The sequence below is a fragment of the Mesoplodon bidens genome (assembly GCF_964165515.1).
Source record: "Mesoplodon bidens genome assembly, chromosome: X".
NCBI classification, from domain to species: Eukaryota; Metazoa; Chordata; class Mammalia; order Artiodactyla; family Ziphiidae; genus Mesoplodon; species Mesoplodon bidens.
This window is the reverse complement of record NC_138163.1, coordinates 123,780,130-123,799,023: the sequence shown is the minus strand read 5'-3', so window position 1 is coordinate 123,799,023 and position 18,894 is coordinate 123,780,130. Positions and strand designations below refer to the sequence as shown.

The 18,894-nt window shown below is 46.0% G+C and overlaps 1 protein-coding gene across 1 annotated transcript in view; it reads right to left on the bottom strand.

Annotated features, from left to right (window-relative positions):
• Positions 1 to 18,894, bottom strand: part of MAP7D2 (MAP7 domain containing 2) — a 112,738-nt gene that overhangs the window by 50,579 nt on the left and 43,265 nt on the right. Inside the window, exons 2-3 of the mRNA XM_081222475.1 lie at positions 6,540 to 6,617; positions 5,051 to 5,214 (exon numbers count right to left, since the gene is read on the bottom strand). Of these exons, the coding sequence (XP_081078601.1) occupies positions 5,051 to 5,214; positions 6,540 to 6,617 (242 nt within the window). The remainder of the gene's footprint in view (positions 1 to 5,050; positions 5,215 to 6,539; positions 6,618 to 18,894) is intronic.

Below are 18,894 nucleotides of genomic sequence, written 5' to 3'. Positions count from 1 at the left end.
GACACCACATGCCGTGGAGCGGCTGGGCCCATAAGGCATGGCCGCTGAGCCTGCGCGTCCGGAGCCTGTGCTCCACAACAGGAGAGGCCACAACAGTGAGAGGCCCGCGTACTGCAAAAAAAAAAAAAAAGAATCTGCCTGTCAACGCAGGGGACATGGGTTCGAGCCCTGGTCCAGGAAGATCCCACATGCCACAGAGCAACTAAGCCTGTGCGCCACAACTACTGAGTCTGTGCTCTAGAGCCCGCGAGCCACAACTACTGAGCCCACGTGTCACAGCTACTGAAGCCCGTGTGCCTAGAGCCCGTGCTCTGCACGCAACAAGAGAAGCCACTGCAATGAGAAGCCCACGCACCACAATGAAGTGTAGCCCCGGCTTGCCACATCTAGAGGAAGCCCGCTCACAGCAACGAAGACCCAATGCAGCCAAAAATAAATAAATAAAAAATAAATTTATATATAAAATAATTCCTTCATCTACTAGGAGACAATGAGAACAAAGAACACCAAGAGTCATGGCCAACCGTACGTAGGGGCATAATTTTAAGGGAAGGTTCATCCAAAGCCAGACCTACTCCTGAGCCTTTCGGTTACCTTTAGAAAAAATACCTCTGTCATCTACCCCCAACCCACTGAGCTGCTCCAAATTCTACCATTAGAGATTTATTCCTTTGAACTGTACATAGACTTATGAAAATGACGCTATCCCTGAGAGAAGACACAGTCACTCTGTGTCACCCACTTTTGGAGAGATGATTAAAAATAGGTGGTAACCAAGCTCTATGGTAAGGGAACTTATAAAACCCAAGCTGTCAGAATAGGATGTTTCAAACATGTCAAAACCCAAACTGGTTCACTTCACTCTTATTAGAGGTTAGTCCCATATAGTCCCGTATTACCTAGCATGTGTGTGTATCTTTCTGTTCCTTCATGTGACGGAATGCAAAGAATCCTAGTTTGGAATCAGCAGATAAGAATTCAAATCTCACTTCTGCCTGCTACTTAGTCCCATGACCCTGAGTTAATCGTTTAATGTCATCCTTGGGCATCGGTTCCCTTGTCTATAAAATGGGTATGATATTACCTATAACAAGTAGCATAGTAAGTCCTTAACCAATGCTAACTGAATCCAAGTTTGAAGAGGAGGATTGCTAACATGGCAGTTTAGAGCTGTGGTTCTCAAATGTGAGTGAGTCTGCATCAGAATCACCTGGAGGGTTTGTTAAATCACCAGTTGCTGAGCCCCGCCCCCAGAGTTTCTGAGTCAGCGGGTCTGAGGTGAATGTGCTGACAATGCATTCCTCGTAAGTTCCCAGGAGATGCAGGTGCTGCTGGCGCTGGGATGGTGCTGAGAACCACTGGTTAGAGGCAAGGCTGAGCGTGAGAGAACGCGTGCGAGAAAGTTCAATCACATCAGAAGAACGGTATTAATAAATATCACAGCTGCATGCTGCATACTGCAATTCCTGCCAAGTTCTGGCTCTCCTGAGGATCATCTGATGATCAACAGAGGATGGGGAAAGGGCAACGCAGATTATTGTCCCTAGAATGTCCTCTTTTGGGTGGGGCTTAGTGGAAGGAAGGAATGAGGGCAACTCACCCTTGACCCCTTGAGCTCTGGCCCTAGACCTGCCTGGATGAACTTAGAGGAGATCCATGACCAAGGTGATGCACTGAGCTGGCCAAGCAGTATGAAGGGCCTCCAGCAGGGCTTGGCCTGGCCACTGTTACCCAGACAACTGTCTCAGGCAGGAGTGGAGGGCTGACTGTGCCTTTTCCACTGCCCTTACTACATGTGCTCTGGGGGTGACAGCATGGGGACAAGCCCCCAAATGGTCCTAGGTAGGGCTCCGTGGAGGGCCCTTCTCCCTGCAAACGGACGTCCACATCTGGCCAGAAAGCCACGTAATCGCCATGCCCCATGCCAGCCAATGCCCTCTGAGAGCAGTCAGCTCTCAGCTTAGTGAAGTTTTTGCTTAGTTGAGTTCAGAAAGTTCTCATTTTTACACTCAGCCTGGTGGGTTTTGTTAGGTATCAAGCAAGAAGAATATGAGAAGTTGTGGTGTGTTCAAGTAACTTACAGAGATGAAGGTGCTCTTTGAAAGAGGTCTTTCCTGGTTTTCTGTTTCGCATGAGGAACGTGGAGGTGGCTTCACCAAATACCATTTTCCAGGGCCCCTAGTCGTGAAGCTATACTTCCCTGAGTGGAGAAGGGGTGAGCGCATTGTGCTGTCAGCCTTAACCCAGGCAGATGACAAAAGCTTGTTCCAGAAGCTTGATTCTTGGGAGCTGTGTGGCATGTGAAGATTGGAAGAACCCACCTGTGGGAGAAGGCGGGCCTCCAGCGAGAAAACGAGCTCAAGGTCAGAGTGTCAAGTGGACACTGGACTCCCCCTTCCCAAGGACAGGCCTGACCAGCTTCCAGCCCTCGACACCTCTGGGAGCTAGGCCGGCTGTGATGCCCACGTCTGTGTTGGTGGAGCGGAGGCCTCCAGGCCGAGTCTGGGGCTCACCCACACAGACGTGGGGCGTTACCAAGAGCGACATCATGGAAACAGGGCAGGGCAGGGCTCAGGGGGTGGTGGTGTGAGGAGTCAACAGGCCTCTTATGAGCTCCTAATATCAGACCCAGAGAGGCAGGAGTTTGTGGGCAACGCAAACACTTTCCAACAAGCTACAGAAGCAAAATGGAACGAACCATCTTCCTGCGGAGGTTTCTCCCTGGTTGACAGAGACAGGCCCTGACAAAAAGGACTTAAATCTGGCACTGAGAAGAGGATGGAAAGTCTCCACAGCCATGTGCCAAGCAGGCAGCAGCCCTCCCAAAGATCTCCAGCGAACCATGGGGGCAAATGCAAAGGCTCTCCTTTGGAAGGGGCTCCCGCAGCAGAGACCTATCTGCCCTCTCCGAAGATCACCCATGAGAATGCCAATCGGACCTCTGCACCAGCAGAGCACTGACGATGAGGTGATAAACAGGCCAGCCTGCATGGGGAGAGTCCCTAAGCTCCACCTGGGTCTCCGGGGGCTCAGAGGGCAGGAGCAGGTGGTGGAGGGAGCCCACTGCTTCCTCCGGTTGCTCTACACCCATGGAAGGCCCAGCTCTCAGCCCTGCCCTGCCGTGTGTGGGGAGAAGAGGGGCGCAAGCTCGATCTGCGTTTGTGCTGACCACGGGCAGGCAGCCTGCCCCACTCCCCACCATCACCACACCAGGGGTGAAAGGGAGCACACAAAGCAAACAGGAAATTGTCCGAAGCACAGCCACTAATGAGTCAGCTGCATCAGGACCAATCACCTGGCATGACATCCCCTCATCTGTCACATGGGTCCCTCAAAGGTGGACCCGTGTGACACTGTCAGGTGTGGCAGAGGCTCAGGAAGCGTCTCCCGTGACTTCACAGCACCCCTTCCTGGAAACGGCAGTGACACACATTCCCCCTGCAATCAGCAATCCCGCAGGAGGTCAGGAGTGGAAATGGAGAGAGCAGGGAGAAAAGAGAGAAGCTGTGAGTCAAGGAAGGGAGGATGGGAAGAAAAGGGGCAAGTCCAGCACTCACGACAAATACCCAGGCTGGGAAAGGAGAGATCCGCCCCATCACTGAAACAGCCCCAACACACTGTGGCTTTTCTCTTGGTCTCTACGCTCTGTGCCATAGTCTTTCCTGGGTAGCTCTCTCTTGACCTTGCTTCAGCCAGGGTCAGCTGAAGTCACTGAAGGGAAGCTAACATTTCTGAGCGACTACTCTGTGCTAGGTGCTTTGCTGGCATTTTCAGAAGTCACCTCTTTTAACTCCTATGACCACCTCTGTTTTGGGCTGAGGAGACCGAGCTAGAAGGGTCTGAGACTTGGCCTTGGCTGCCAGCTGCTTAGTGGGAGGGCTAGGATTTGCACCAGGAGCTGACAAACGCAGACAGTGATCGGGCTGCGAGAGCAACAGCGACTGTGGCTAAGACCCTGGCTCAGGCCTCCATTCACTAAGACGAACAAAGAAGCCGCCATTTAAGCCTGTGCTCTGTGGGCAAAGATGGGTCTAATTCTGTGTATGTGAGCATGTTTGTGGTTTTTTTTTAATTAAAAAAAGACAAAAGGGTAAAGGCAGTGATAACAATTCAGAGATTTAAAAAATACTGAATTTATACCAACATCTCTGTATCTTATAGTGTTGGCGATTAACAAACCTCTATCTATATTGTTCATACTAAATGATGAGTCACACTTTGTTATACAGCAGAAACTAACAGAACATTGTAAAGCAATTATACTCCAATAAAGATGTTAAAAAATAAAATAAATAAATTTAGGAAGATTTTTAAAAAGGAAAAAAAATCTAAAAAAGAATGAATATATGCATATGTATAACTGAATCACTTTGCTGTATACCTGAAACTAACACAACATTGTAAATCAACTGTACTCCAATTTAAAAAAAGAATTTTAAAAAATACAATTAAAAAACCAAAAAAAATTAAACAAATCCTTCATTCAAGGGTAATTCATTCAAATATCATCCCCATCTATTATTACTTACAATAAATATTTACCTTTTTGCTTACTAATCATGTATTAAAATTTGTAATACATTTATGCTTTTACAAGTGGTAATAAAAATAAATGATGAGTCACTATCCTTTATAAATAAAAAATGATCATCACCTAATACAAGGCTATGATTACACCCTTAAAATACACTTGTTAAGAAAATCTATACCCCAAATATGCTTTCGAAATATATTTTCAGAGTTTAGTAATAAAGGACTCTGTTGGGGTAATTACATTCCATTTCTTTTTTAAAAGATAACTGGAGAGACAGGTTGATTAAAGCAAGAACATGCATTAAAATATAAACAGACTAGCATGTCTGTATCGGAAGGTAGACTATTTGATGTTCCAGCAGTGAATACAAGATCATGTCATCCTCCACCCTCACAGCCCGTCCTCCAGCCTCATGTCTGTCCCGGAAGCCCAGACTCCCCAGCTAAGTTGAATGGATCTGCCTCTTTGTTCCTGTTCTCGCGTGAACTGCGGAGCCGGCCGGGGCCCAGCCCTCACCTCCTCCTCCCGGAGCTTCTGCTTCCTCTTCTCCTCCACTGCAGCCCTCTTCTGCGCCTCTCGCTGCCGCTGCTCTTCCAGCTTCCGCCAGCGCTCCTCAATTTGCTTCTCGTACTGGAGCTTGGCTCTCTTCTGTTTCTCCAGGATCTGCTGCTCCCGGGCAGCTGGGGGAAGGAAGGCAGAAGAGAGGTGTCATTACCAGAGCACCCCACACCATTTGGATTAATACCAAAAACGCAGAAGTAAGAGTGACCCCCAAAAAAGAGCCTGGTGAGATCGTAGGCTGAAGTGACTGAGATGAAGCGTTCTGGCGCCTCCACCACTAGCTGGGTGACCCTGCACATATTAACTACGCCATTTCTCTGCCTCAGTTTCCTCCTCTGTGAAGTGGAGATGTTGCATGTGCAACATCACAGTGTTGTGGAGACCGAATGAAACAATGCACGGAAAGTGGACAGTCACTGCCCCTGCATGTGGGAGCTCTGCCTGTCATTGCCATCAAGTCAGACTCGTCCCAGTGGCTAGGCCACACGCAGGAGTGAGAAATGAGAGCTATCAGGGTATCTTCACTCGGGGACACGTTAGCTGTGCACGCACCAGACGCTGAGCTGGGTGAGGGTAAACAGAAGACGATAAACAGGATCGGCCGGCCTCCTTCCTGAGACATTTACTAAGGGCCTTAACTCCACCTGGCCAGGCAGGCAAGGGTTCCCTGGAGGACGCAATGTATGAGCCTACCAGCAGGGGGCGCTCAAGGAGTAGGATTCGAAAGCTCCTCATCTGTCTCAGTGCCCTGGGGAAGCCACTCCACCTACCTCGTGGCACCCTGTGGGGAACAGGTTGGACGAATCTGTCCATAGCCTGCAAGAGGTACGACAGCCTTTCTCAATGGGTTCACTGTCCTAACACAGAAATGGCCTTCGCGCATAGCACAGGGAGATCAGCTCGGTGCTTTGTGACCACCTAGAGGGGTGGGACAGGGAAGGTGGGAGGGAGGGAGATGCAAGAGGGAGGGGATATGGGGATATCTGTATACGTATAGCTGATTCACTTTGTTATAAAGCAGAAACTAACACACCACTGTAAAGCAATTATACTCCAATAAAGATGTAAAAAAAAAAGAAATGGCCTTCGGTGCCGATTTCCTCCATTCCCCCGAGGATGGCCCTTCTAGCTGCCCTGGGGAGAGGCCGCCTGAGTGGGCGGGGGCGGTGACTGTCTCGTTCTCCAGCATCCTACCCACAGCTCTAGCACAGTGCCAGTAACAGAGGTTCAACGCACGCTCAGTGAGTAAATCAACTGTCCTGAGAATTATATAACAACTGTGAACGGGCCAGTGGCAGTGCGGGTTTGCTCCCAGTTTTCCACGTTCACCTAGCAACTGTCCCAGTTCTCTTCCCATTCAGTCACAAATTTCTAAGGGTCTTGAGAAAAGACATCATCACATCTCCACTCCCTTAGACCTAAACAGCCAAAGTGCACAACTTACCAAGACATTTTTCTCTTTCTTCTCGTCTTTCTTTAGCTAGTCGTTGTCTCTCATCAGATTTTAAAAATCCATCCATGCCTACAAGAGAGAAAACATGATGAAAGACTTCACTCTCCCTGTCCGCTGAGCGTCAGGGACCCCCCTTGGCCTGCACCCTGGGTCTGGCCACACGCACACATCATCCAACAGCAGTGCTCCGTACCACACACACGGCCTGATCCTGAGACCCGAGGGGCAGTAGCCGCGGCTGCCACGCTCCCCCACCAAGCTGGGCTGGTAGTGGCCCAATGCCAGCCCCAGAGAACCAACCCTCTCCCTAGTCCTCCGTCCCCAGGCCTCCTGGCCTCACAGGGGTCAGAAGGCACAATAAGTGACAGGTCTGGCAACGTGCAGAAAAGCCCACTGGGCCTCCCCCCGTCCGGCTCCCAGGGGAAGGCAGAAGCACAAAAGTAGACACGATCATTACACAGACAGTGAACATCTGACTTTCTGGAAGCAGCCAACTGCTGAGGGACATGTATGAGCTCCTCGGGTGAACACAGAAAATATAACACTCAAGTTTGATTTCGTTTCCGCTAAGTTTGCTCCCATGTCAATCTTAGCATTTTAGAATCACAAAGAAGGAATATAACGTACTCCTGTTTACAGTAAGTCCCCTACATACGAACGAGTTCTGTTCCGAGAGCACGTTCGTAAGTCCAATTTGTTCGTAAGTCCGACAAAGTTAGCCTAGGTACCCAACTAACACAATCGGCTATATAGTACCATACTGTAACAGGTTTATAATACTTTTCACACAAATAATACATAAAAAACAAACACAAAAAATAAAGAAAACTTTTAATCTTACAGTACGGGCCCTTGGAAAGTACAGCAGTATGGTACAACAGCTGGCATACAGGGGCTGGCATCGAGTGAAGAGGCAGGAAGAGTTACTGACTGGAGGAGGGAGAGGAGGTGGGAGATGGTAGAGCTGAAGGATCGTCAGCAATAGGAAATGGAGGGCAAGCTGCAATTTCACTCACACCTGACGCTGATGGAACGCACATTCACAACTTTGAAAGTTCGCAACTTGAAGGTTCGTATGTAGGGGACTTACTTACTTGTTACTTAAATATCCACAACAAATAAAATGGAACAAATAGCAATTCCCCCCCCCCAAGTCCGGGAAACATCCCAGGAGCTCCGCATCGCCACCCATCTTCTACAGGACCCTAAAATGCTTTCTGAATCAAAGATTAAATGACCTTCATGGCAGTTTTAGGATTAAAAATAATTTATTGCACTTGGTCACAGCTGGTCATTCATGAGTATTACTTATATAATGGCCAAGGACCACATTCTGGAGAAATCGGCTTTAGTGTTACTACAAGTGGATTCACCTTCCCAGCGCCTGGGCCCTCCTCCGTGGTAGTGTCCCAGCTGACTTCATAGTGTGCCTCGCTGCCACAGTGAGCTGTGCCCCTTTTAGGGATGTTCCTGCCACTGCCCAGGAGAGGGACCTGGAGGCTTGGACCGCAGTGCAGGCAGCAGGAATGCAGATGAGGACGGACGTGATAAACAATGGTTTGTCACGATTCCCCATGAGCATCTAATTTTGCAGCCTGGATTATGCAGCAGGCATATTAAAGCTCAAGAGAGAAGTCCTGGAAAATAAACCTGACTACAAGTGCCACTCCCCATGTTTGTTTTTAGTCAACTCTTTTTTTTCTTTTTTGTTTAAACTGAAGTATAGTTAATATACAATGCTGTGTTAGTTTCAGGTGTACAGCAAAATGATTCAGTTTTTTTGTTTGTTTGTTTTGTTTTTTTCTTTTTGCGGTACTCGGGCTTCTCGCTGTTGTGGCCTCTCCCGTTGCGGAGCACAGGCTCCGGACGTGCAGGCTCAGCGGCCATGGCTCACGGGCCCAGCCGCTCCGGGGCATGGGGGATCTTCCCGGACCAGGGCACGAACCCGTGTCCCCTGCATCCGCAGGCGGAATCTCAACCACTGCGCCACCAGGGAAGCCCCAGTTTTATATATATATATATATATATATTTATATATTTATATATTTATATATATATATATTTATATATTTATATATTTATATATTTATATATATATATATATATATATATAGTGTTCCATATTCTTTTCCATTATAGTTATTACAAGATACTGAGTAGAGTTCCCTGTGCTATACAGTAGGTCCTTGTTGTTTATCTATTTTATGTATAGTAGTATGTATCTGTTAATCCCAAACTCCTAATTTATCCCTCCCCCCATCCCTTTTGGTTATCATAAGTTTGTTTTCTATGTCTGTGAGTCTATTTCTGTTTTGTAAATAAGTTCATTTGGGTTTTGTCAACTCTCAATCATTACAACGCTACCGAGGACATGAACAGCATCAAGAATTTAAAGGCCCAATTTCTCAACTCATCAATGCTGGCCCCCCCAATCTGACCCCTTTTCCCCACATCCCTTGCACCTTTTTAAACCCCACTCACCTTCAAGAGCCCACAGTTTCTGGCTGGCGGAACCCTAACTTCATTCTGCTTGGCTGCGGAGCGCTCTCAGTCTCCCTGCAGGGAGCGAGGGGCTCCTGAACCAAGGGCGGGTGTGCATCTCTGGGTCGCCCGCTCCGGCCACACCCCACCCCCACAGGCCTCAAGGTGCACACACAAAGCTCAAAGGCAGCCATGTGGTCAGCGGAAGGGGAGCAGGGAGACAAAACCAGGTTTCTCTTCAATGATCCTCTAAACATTTTCAAGCTCTAGTCTCTACCTTAAGCGTTTGATTAATAAGGATTTGTTCTGTGTGAAAAGCTACAAAGAGAAGCCTAGGCCACCTGGACAGATGCTGGCATCAGCACTCACATCAACTCCTCAGATCAAGCATGACCTGTCACCCTCTAGATCTAAGATACTGCCTGAGAACCACTGTAAGTGTTGTTCAAACAGAAGAAAGAAAGAAAAACTGAGGGAAAAGGGCCAAGCACATTTGAAACTGGCCATGTTGCCTTGAGGCTTTACTAACAGAAGGCTGTTTGTTCCAGGGACATGCATGATTTTAGGCTGCCCCCTTGTGGGCACTTGTAAGAGTCACACCTTCAAATCATTTCCTTTCCAGAAAATCTTCATTATCACGCTCCTTAGTCATCACCTGCTTCGTCATAACGGGAGGCTACAATCTACGAACCAAGTCCATTGCTTGAATTTACTCGGCCCCATCACCCCATGATGACGGAGATACTATTATGATCCTCATCTTATAGGTACAGAAAGGGAGGCACAGAGGTTAACTTGTTCAAGGCCACACCATCAGAAAGTGGAGACGCCAGATTCCAACCTAAGAACCTGACTCCAGGACCCACACACACTCTTAATTACTGCTTTCCCATGCGGCTCTCTGGCAAAGGAGGAAACTAACAGCTCTATCTTAGCACCCATGAACAAAACCTTCATGGCTTTCTGAGACCCAGTATTGTACGCAGGGAACAAGTCCCATCCTTGTCCCAGGAATGTGCATGCAAATTTGGAGAGAAGTGCAAGTCCAGCTTATTAGAGAAGTACCAAGTAGGCACTACTGTGAGCCAGGCACTGGCCAGCTGGGCACAGATGTGCTAATTATTTGCTTCCCCTTCAAACTGATGGTTTGGAAATGTTTGGGCGCCGGGTAGGGAAAGGGGGTAGCCAGATGGTCCTGGGGGCAACGGGGCCAAGCCATTCTTTTTTAGCCCCACTGAGTGGGGTGCAGTGACCTAAATAGCCCAAGGTGGGTAACCTGGAGTCTATGCTGTCATATGGCAGCCACAAGCCATGTGTGTCTGTTTAAATTTAAGACAATCAAAATTAAACGCAATTAACAGTTCAGTTCCTCCATCACACTGGGCCCATTTCAAGCACTCACTAGCCACATGAGGCTGGTGGCTACCGTACTGAACAGCACTGGACCAGGAGCCTCCAGGCTCACTCTTGTGATCCTCTCCCTTCACACGTAACTGCTCTGGGACACAGATGAATAAGGAAACTCTCAGAGTCCAATCAGGGTTGAGTTTTGCTGGGTGAGTAAGGCTGGGGTAAGGCCTCCTTCCCCCACACAGCATCTGCCTCTCCTGATTAAAAGAGAACTATCAAGCAATCATTTCCAGAACATCCATTTGAAGAGAAACCAAATAATTAACTTACATCTCCAACTTCCACCTTGTGATCCCTGATGACCCTCCAGGGACCCCTGCCAGGAGGCCCTGGGCTTATCCCGAAGGAAGAAGGGGTACAGCACAAACCAGACAGCCCCTACGTTTTAGAGGCCGTGGACCTGACCTGTTATTACCACTACAGCAACACAGCCAGAGCGACCAAGGTAGACTGTGATGAACAGACCCAGGGCAACTGACCTTAATACACAAATGCTAACAATACCGGGAGACCTCCTCTAAAGACATGGTATAGTCAAGAGTTGATGCTGAATTCGGTTCACAAGGCAGTCTTCTTTCTGTATGGCCCAAAATCCTAGCGTTGTACCCAGCCGTCCTTTGTCCCGTGTACCCTGTATTACATGTGCGCACGTACTGTCTATCTTTTATTAAACCAGAGACCCGTTTTATCCTTGAACCCCATGAGAACAGATGGAGAAGAGATCAGTGCTCGCCAGGGGTTAGGGAAGAGGGGCAGAAGGGAAGTGGTGGCTACAAAAGGGCGTCATGAAGGGGCCTTGCAGTGACGACTGTGCCGGCGTCTGCAACCCCAGCTGTGACAGTGGACTACAGTGCTGCACGTTAGTACCACTGGGGGAAACTGAGTACAGGGTACACGGGGTCTCTCTGCAATGACCTCAAAGTAGAAAATTTAATTTTTAAAACTCTGGCCCAAGTGTAAAGCCCTGGGAGGGACCCAAAGACAAAGGGGGAACAGGGGACACGTTCCCAGAGGTGTCCTACCTACCAGAAGGACAAGGGGAACCCACGTCAGAGCCACCCCTGGCCCAGTCTTGATGTAGTAATGCTTCCCAGGGCAACAGCGCTCAGGTAGTGCGCACCCCTGAAACGGAGGCCTTTTCCTGGGCAATTCATCCCTACAGGAAATGAGAATCAAACAGGGATACTGAGCAGCCAAACAACTATTTTATGTGAACAGAACAGCATAAAATTTCATACTTCACTGAACTGCTCTTGCCTGGAGTAACTTCCCGTTATCCTTGGGCTGTGGCAACACATTTTAAAAAACTAATTTTAAAATGAATTTTATTAGCCTGGGGTACTCTCCCACTAGAATATTAATGAGCTGATATTAGTCAATTATTCATGGTATGTAATAACCATTATTGAAATACAAAGTTTTTAGGGGAAGCCAGCTGCGTTCAACTTTTAAAAATTGACTGCATTAAATGAATTTTAAAGTAACCTCCCCAATCACAACTCACATCCATGCAACTGCAATGTCCAGACAAAAGGAAGGGAACCGGGAATGAAGAGCTCATCAAATAGGAAGTCGGATGCCTGCCAGCCCCCTCCTCTGGGGTGCCTGTCCTTCTATGGGCCGGCAGGCAGGGGTGCATTCACACCTCCGTGGTGACTCGTTTGTGCTGTGATGATCTGTCTAAGGGCATGGAGACCACTGTTTCTCAACTGTGGCTACACAATGAAATCACCTGGGGAGCTTTAGCAATGACAGGTGCCTGTGCCTCCCTCCCAGAGACTGGCCTTGTCGTCTCAGGTGTGGCCAGGGCGCTGGTGCTCTGAAGGCTCCCGTGTGATGCTCACGTGCAGCAGCAGGACTGAGAACGCTCCTAGCCTGATGCTCCTCCCACTGGAACGTGGGTCAGAACCACCCAGAAGGCTTGTGAACCCAGACTGCTGGACGGCACTCCCAGAGTGTTTCAAGGAGTGGGCCTGGGGGCGACCAGAGAATGTTGTCCAGGGCCCACACCTTGAGAGCCGCTGTTCTAGACTATGCTGATTCTGCAGGGCAAGGCCCTGCCTGTGGCTCCTCTCAGGATATCCAGAGCCCTGGTAAGTGTGGACTCAAAGAGTGGGTCCAAAAACATGTCTGCAGAAGGAATGGTCGGCCACCTGCCTGCACTCCACACACGCACAGCGTTTGCCATGGTTGTTACTGCTCCACATGCTACTATCTGAGCCTGTTCGTCTGCTCCTTGCCCTCGAATCCGCAGCACCTTGCACATAGTATTCAAATGTTTGCTGAATGAATGGCCATGAATATTACGTCCCACTGATGGAAACCTCCCCATTTGGAGAGCATTTAACCATGTATCAGAAGTGTCCTTAAAGACAAGGAGGACCTCCCGGGTGGCGCAGTGCTTAAGAACCCGCCTGCCAATGCAGGGGACACAGGTTCGAGCCCTGGTCCAGGAAAATCCCACATGTGGCGGAGTTACTAAGCCCGTGAGCCACAACTACTGAGCCTGTGCTCTAGAGCCCGCGAGCCACAACTACTGAGCCCACGTGCCTAGAGCCCGTGCTCTGCAACAAGAGAAGCCACCGCAATGAGAAGCCCACACACCACAACGAAGATTTGCCCCCGCTCGCTGCAACTAGAGAAAGCCTGCACGCAGGATTGAAGACCCAATGCAGCCAAAAAATAAATGAATAATAAATAAATTTATTTAAAAAAAACAACGAATATTTTAAAACATCTTTGCAGACATTATCTTGCTGAATCTGTGCAGGAAATTCAAAGGTAAAGAAAGGAAGGCAGCTCCCCCACACGCCCCGCCCCCACTGAAGCTGAAGTGAATCTTTCCTTTAAATTCCATCACTGCTCTGGGATCCTTCCCTCTCTAGTTCATGGTCCTCAAGCACAGGAAGCTCCACCCTTATAGGCCCTCTCTCATGGCCCCCCTTTCCAGTCCAATTAGGATATTAGCCTCTCGACGGCAGGGCCCATGAATGTCCCATTTCTTCTTGTAGCCCTCAAATAGCCTAGCACATGGAAAAGAAGAAGTAAAACTGTCACTGTTTGCAGATGACACGATACTATACATAGAGAATCCTAAAGATGCCACCAGAAAACTACTGGAGTTAATCAATGAATTTGGTAAAGTAGCAGGATACAAAATTAATGCACAGAAATCGCTTGCATTCCTATACACTAATGATGAAAAATCTGAAAGAGAAATTAAGGAAACACTCCCATTTACCACTGCAACAAAAAGAAGAAAATAACTAGGAATAAACCTACCTAGGGAGACAAAAGACCTGTATACAGAAAACTGTAAGACAGTGATGAAAGAAATTAAAGATGATACCAACAGGTGGAGAGATATACCATGTTCTTGGATTGGAAGAATCAGTATTGTGAGAATTACTATACTACCCAAAGCAATCTACAGATTCAATGCAATCCCTATCAAATTACCAATGGCATTTTTTACAGAACTAGAACAAATCATCTTAAAATTTGTATGGAGACACAAAAGACCCCGAATAGCCAAAGCAGTCTTGAGGGAAAGAAACGGTGCTGGAGGAATCAGACTCCCTGACTTCAGACTATACTACAAAGCTACAGTAATCAAGACAATACAGTACTGGCACAAAAACAGAAACATAGATCCATGGAACAAGATAGAAAGCCCAGAGATAAACCCACGCACCTATGGTCAACTAATCTATGACAAAGGAGGCAAAGATATACAATGGAGAAAAGACAGTCTCTTCAATAAGTGGTGCTGGGAAAACTGGACAGCTACATGTAAAAGAATGAAATTAGAACACTCCCTAACACCATACACAAAAATAAACTCAAAATGGATTAGAGACCTAAATGTAAGACCAGACACCATAAAACTCTTAGAGGAAAACATAGGAAGAACACTCTTTGACATAAATCACAGCAAGATCTTTTTTGATCCACCTCCTAGAGTAATGGAAATATAAGCAAAAATAAACAAATGGGACCTAGTGAAACTTCCAAGCTTTTGCACAGCCAACGAAACCATAAACAAGATGAAAAGACAACCCTCAGAATGGGAGAAAATATTTGCAAACGAATCAATGGACAAAGGATTAATCTCCAAACTTTACAAGCAGCTCATGCAGCTGAATATCAAAAAAAAACAAACAAACAACCCAATCAACAAATGGACAGAAGACCTAACAGACATTTCTCCAAAGAAGATATACAAAGTGCCAACAAGAAATGCACAGTCTCAGAGAGATATCTGCACCCCCATGTTCATTGTAGCATTATTTTACAATAGCCAAGACATGGAAACAACCTAAGTTTCCATCAGTGGATGAATGCATAAAGAAAATATTGTTATAAAGCAGAAACTAACACATCATTGTAAAGCAATTATACTCCAATAAAAATGTTTTTAAAATAAAAATAAATAAAAAATAAAAAAATAAAATAAAATGGTTTTACAACCAGGAAAAAAAATGTTCTAGAAATTATATGAAAGTCCTAAAATATTAATATGTCCTTGTATAATGTAACCAGTCATAATTCTAGTTATTATCTTAAAATGTGAAAAACTGAAAGCATTTCCTCTAAGATCAGGAACAAGACAAGGATGTCCACTCTCACCGCTATTATTCAACATAATTTTGCAAGTCCTAGCCTCGGCAATCACAGAAGAAAAAGAAATAAAAGGAATACAAATTGGAAAATAAGAAGTAAAACTGTCACTGTTTGCAGATGACATGATACTATACATAGAGAATCCTAAAGGTGCCACCAGAAAACTACTAGAGCTAATCAATGAATTTGGTAAAGTTGCAGGACACAAAATTAATGCACAGAAATCTCTGGCATTCCTATACACTAATGATGAAAAATCTGAAAGAGAAATTAAGGAAACACTCCCATTTACCACTGCAACAAAAAGAATAAAATACCTAGGAATAAATCTACCTAGGGAGACAAAGGACCTGTATGCAGAAAACTATAAGACACTGATGAAAGAAATTAAAGATGATACCAACAGATGGAGAGATACACCATGTTCTTGGATTGGAAGAATCAATACTGTGAAAATTACTATACCACCCAAAGCAATCTACAGATTCAATGCAATACCTATCAAATAGCCAATGACATTTTTTATGGAACTAGAACAAAAAATCTTAAAATTTGTAGGGAGACACAAAAGACCCTGAATAGCCAAAGCAAACTTGAGAAAGAAAAATGGAGCTGGAGGTATCAGACTCCCTAAATTCAGACTATACTACAAAGCTACAGTAATCAAGACAATACGGTACTGGCACAAAAACAGAAACAGAGATCAATGGAACAAGATAGAAAGCCCAGAGGTAAACCCACACACCTATGGTCAACTAATCTATGACAAAGGAGGCAAGGATATACAATGGAGAAAAGACAGTCTCTTCAATAAGTGGTGCTGGGAAAACTGGACAGCTACATGTAAAAGAATGAAATTAGAACACTCTCTAACACCATACACAAAAATAAACTCAAAATGGATTAAAGACCTAAATGTAAGACCGGATACTATAAAACTCTTAGAGGAAAACATAGGAAGAACACTCTTTGACATAAATCACAGCAAGATCTTTTTTGATCCACCTCCTAGAGTAATGGAAATAAAAACAAAAGTAAACAAACGGGACCTAATGAAACTTCAAAGCTTTTGCACAGCAAAGGAAACCATAAACAAGACGAAAAGACAACCCTCAGAATGGGAGAAAATATTTGCAAACGAATCAACGGACAAAGGATTAATATCCAAAATATATAAACAGCTCATGCAGCTCAATATTAAAGGAACAAACAACCCAATCCAAAAATGGGCAGAAGACCTAAATAGACATTTCTCCAAAGAAGACATACAGATGGCCAAGAAGCACATGAAGAGCTGCTCAACATCACTAATTATTAGAGAAATGCAAATCAAAACTACAATGAGGTATCACCTCACACCAGTTAGAATGGGCATCACCAGAAAATCTACAAACAGCAAATGCTGGAGAGGGTGTGGAGAAAAGGGAACCCTCTTGCACTGTTGGTGGGAATGTAAATTGATACAGCCACTATGGAGAACAGTATGGAGGTTCCTTAAAAAACTAAAAATAGAATTACCATATGATCCAGCAATCCCACTACTGGGCATATACCCAGAGAAAACCATAATTCAAAAAGACACATGCAACCCAATATTCATTGAAGCACTATTTACAATAGCCAGGTCATGGAAGCAACCTAAATGCCCATGGACAGACGAATGGATAAAGAAGATGTGGTACAGGCTTCCCTGGTGGCGCAGTGGTTGAGAGTCCGCCTGCCGATGCAGGGGACACGGGTTCGTGCCCCGGTCTGGGAAGATCCCACATGCGGCGGAGCGGCTGTGCCTGTGAGCCATGGCCGCTAAGCCTGCGCGTCCGGAGCCTGTGCTCCGCAACGGGAGAGGCCACAACAGTGAGAGGCCTGCATACTGCAAAAAAAAAAAAAAAAAAAAGATGTGGTACATATATACAATGCAATATTACTCAGCCATAAAAAGAAACGAAATTGAGTCATTTGTTGAGGCGTGGATGGATCTAGAGACTGTCATACAGAGTGAAGTAAGTCAGAAAGAGGAAAACAAATATCGTATATTAACGCATGTATGTGGAACCTAGACAAATGGTACAGATGAACCGGTTTGCAGGGCAGAAGTTGAGACACAGATGTAGAGAACAAACGTATGAACACCAAGGGGGGAAAACTGCGGTGGGGTGGGGATGGTGGTGTGCTGAATTGGGCGATTGGGATTGACATGTATACACTGATGTGTATAAAATTGATGACTAATAAGAACCTGTAGTATAAACAAACAAACAAATAAAAAACAACTAATACTAAACTTTCTTTGGGTTATTTGTATGGAAATATGTTAATATAAATGTTTCAGACACTACATGAAATTTCTAAAAATCTTATATGTTCTGGTATAATGTTATAAGTCATAATTCTAGTTTATTACTTTAAAATGTATATCTCAGAAATAACTAAATTTCCTTGTCAATTGCATTATTATGAACTTTCATCAGAACTTTAACTGTGGTCAGTTTTAAGTCTTTTGTCATTTACAGACAGTTCTGGGTGTACTCTGACGCTTTTGCAAAAATGTTCGTATAAAAGGGTTTCACCTTCAAGAAATTCACAGAAAAGACTCTGACAAGTACAGGTTTCTGGTAACTGACTGTACTGCTGCACTGAATGAATAAGCATTTTCAGAACTCTAATGGAAAACTCATGAATTCATAAAAGTGCTAACAAAAGATCAAGATGAAAAAAATTAATTACATGGGACTGAGTGAACTGATGAGGATGATTATAATTTTTTTGAGTTTCTGTTTGAATAAAAAAAAATCCCACAAGGACTCAGAGGCAAAAAATATACAAATCAATTTTCACTGCAAAGTAAAGGAGCTGTACAGTGGAGGATTACTGGACTGAATGTCAATATTATGACATAGTATGAGTGTGTTTCGTGTTTGGTAATTGCAATCATTGCTGCTTTTGTTGTGGTCAACCATTTACAATGCTTGGTGTCAGTTGATTTATCTCTTGTAAAAAGAAAGTGCAGTGTGCGTGTGTGGGAAAAAAAAAGAGCCTAACACAGTATTCTGTACACGTTAAGTACTCAATAAACGTGGAGGTCACGAGCACCTACTGTGTGCCAGGCCTGAGTGTTAAGACACATATTTGCTTATCTCCCACAATCCTATGACAGCATCAGGTCAAGGACAATCACTCCCACAGCCTCTGTATCACCTGACCCACTATTTAAACTTCAGAACCCTCGGTTTCCTACACTTCCAAGGGACATAGGACTCTAGCTATAGGACTCTAGGGAATCACCCTCTCGGAACGCATCACCACGCTGTGAGAATGCCAGGTCCCACAGCGGTCCCGGGGAACGGCTCCCATCAATCAGGTGCAGCAGAGTTCCAAGCCAACATCAGCATGAAGGGCCAGCCTCGGAGAGCACACTGTGGCCCTCCAGCTGCCCTGTCAGGAGAGATCTCAGGCGAGGACCACCCAGCCAAGCCCAGGCAGCACAAAGATCCCTGAGAGAGAAGGTGGCATTCGAGACCGCTGAGTGTTGGTGTGGTTAGTTACACAGCGATGGAGCCGGAAAACCAGTCCACTGATGAACCACAGGCCAACAAGCAGCACCTTCTGATCTCTCAGCATGTGGGACCCAGATGGCGCCCCAGACTAGTTGGCTCAATCTCTCCTGCTCGCGACCCTGGCCCTCAGCCAGCCACCCGAGCCTCAGCCAGAAGTGTCCCAGTGATGGCCTGTGTGCTTCCCGCAGTCACCACACCCCAGAGTGGCTTCCGCCACTGCCCCAACAGCAGCGGGCAACAAGGAGCAACCCCAGCACCTGGACAGTAACCAGGCCAGA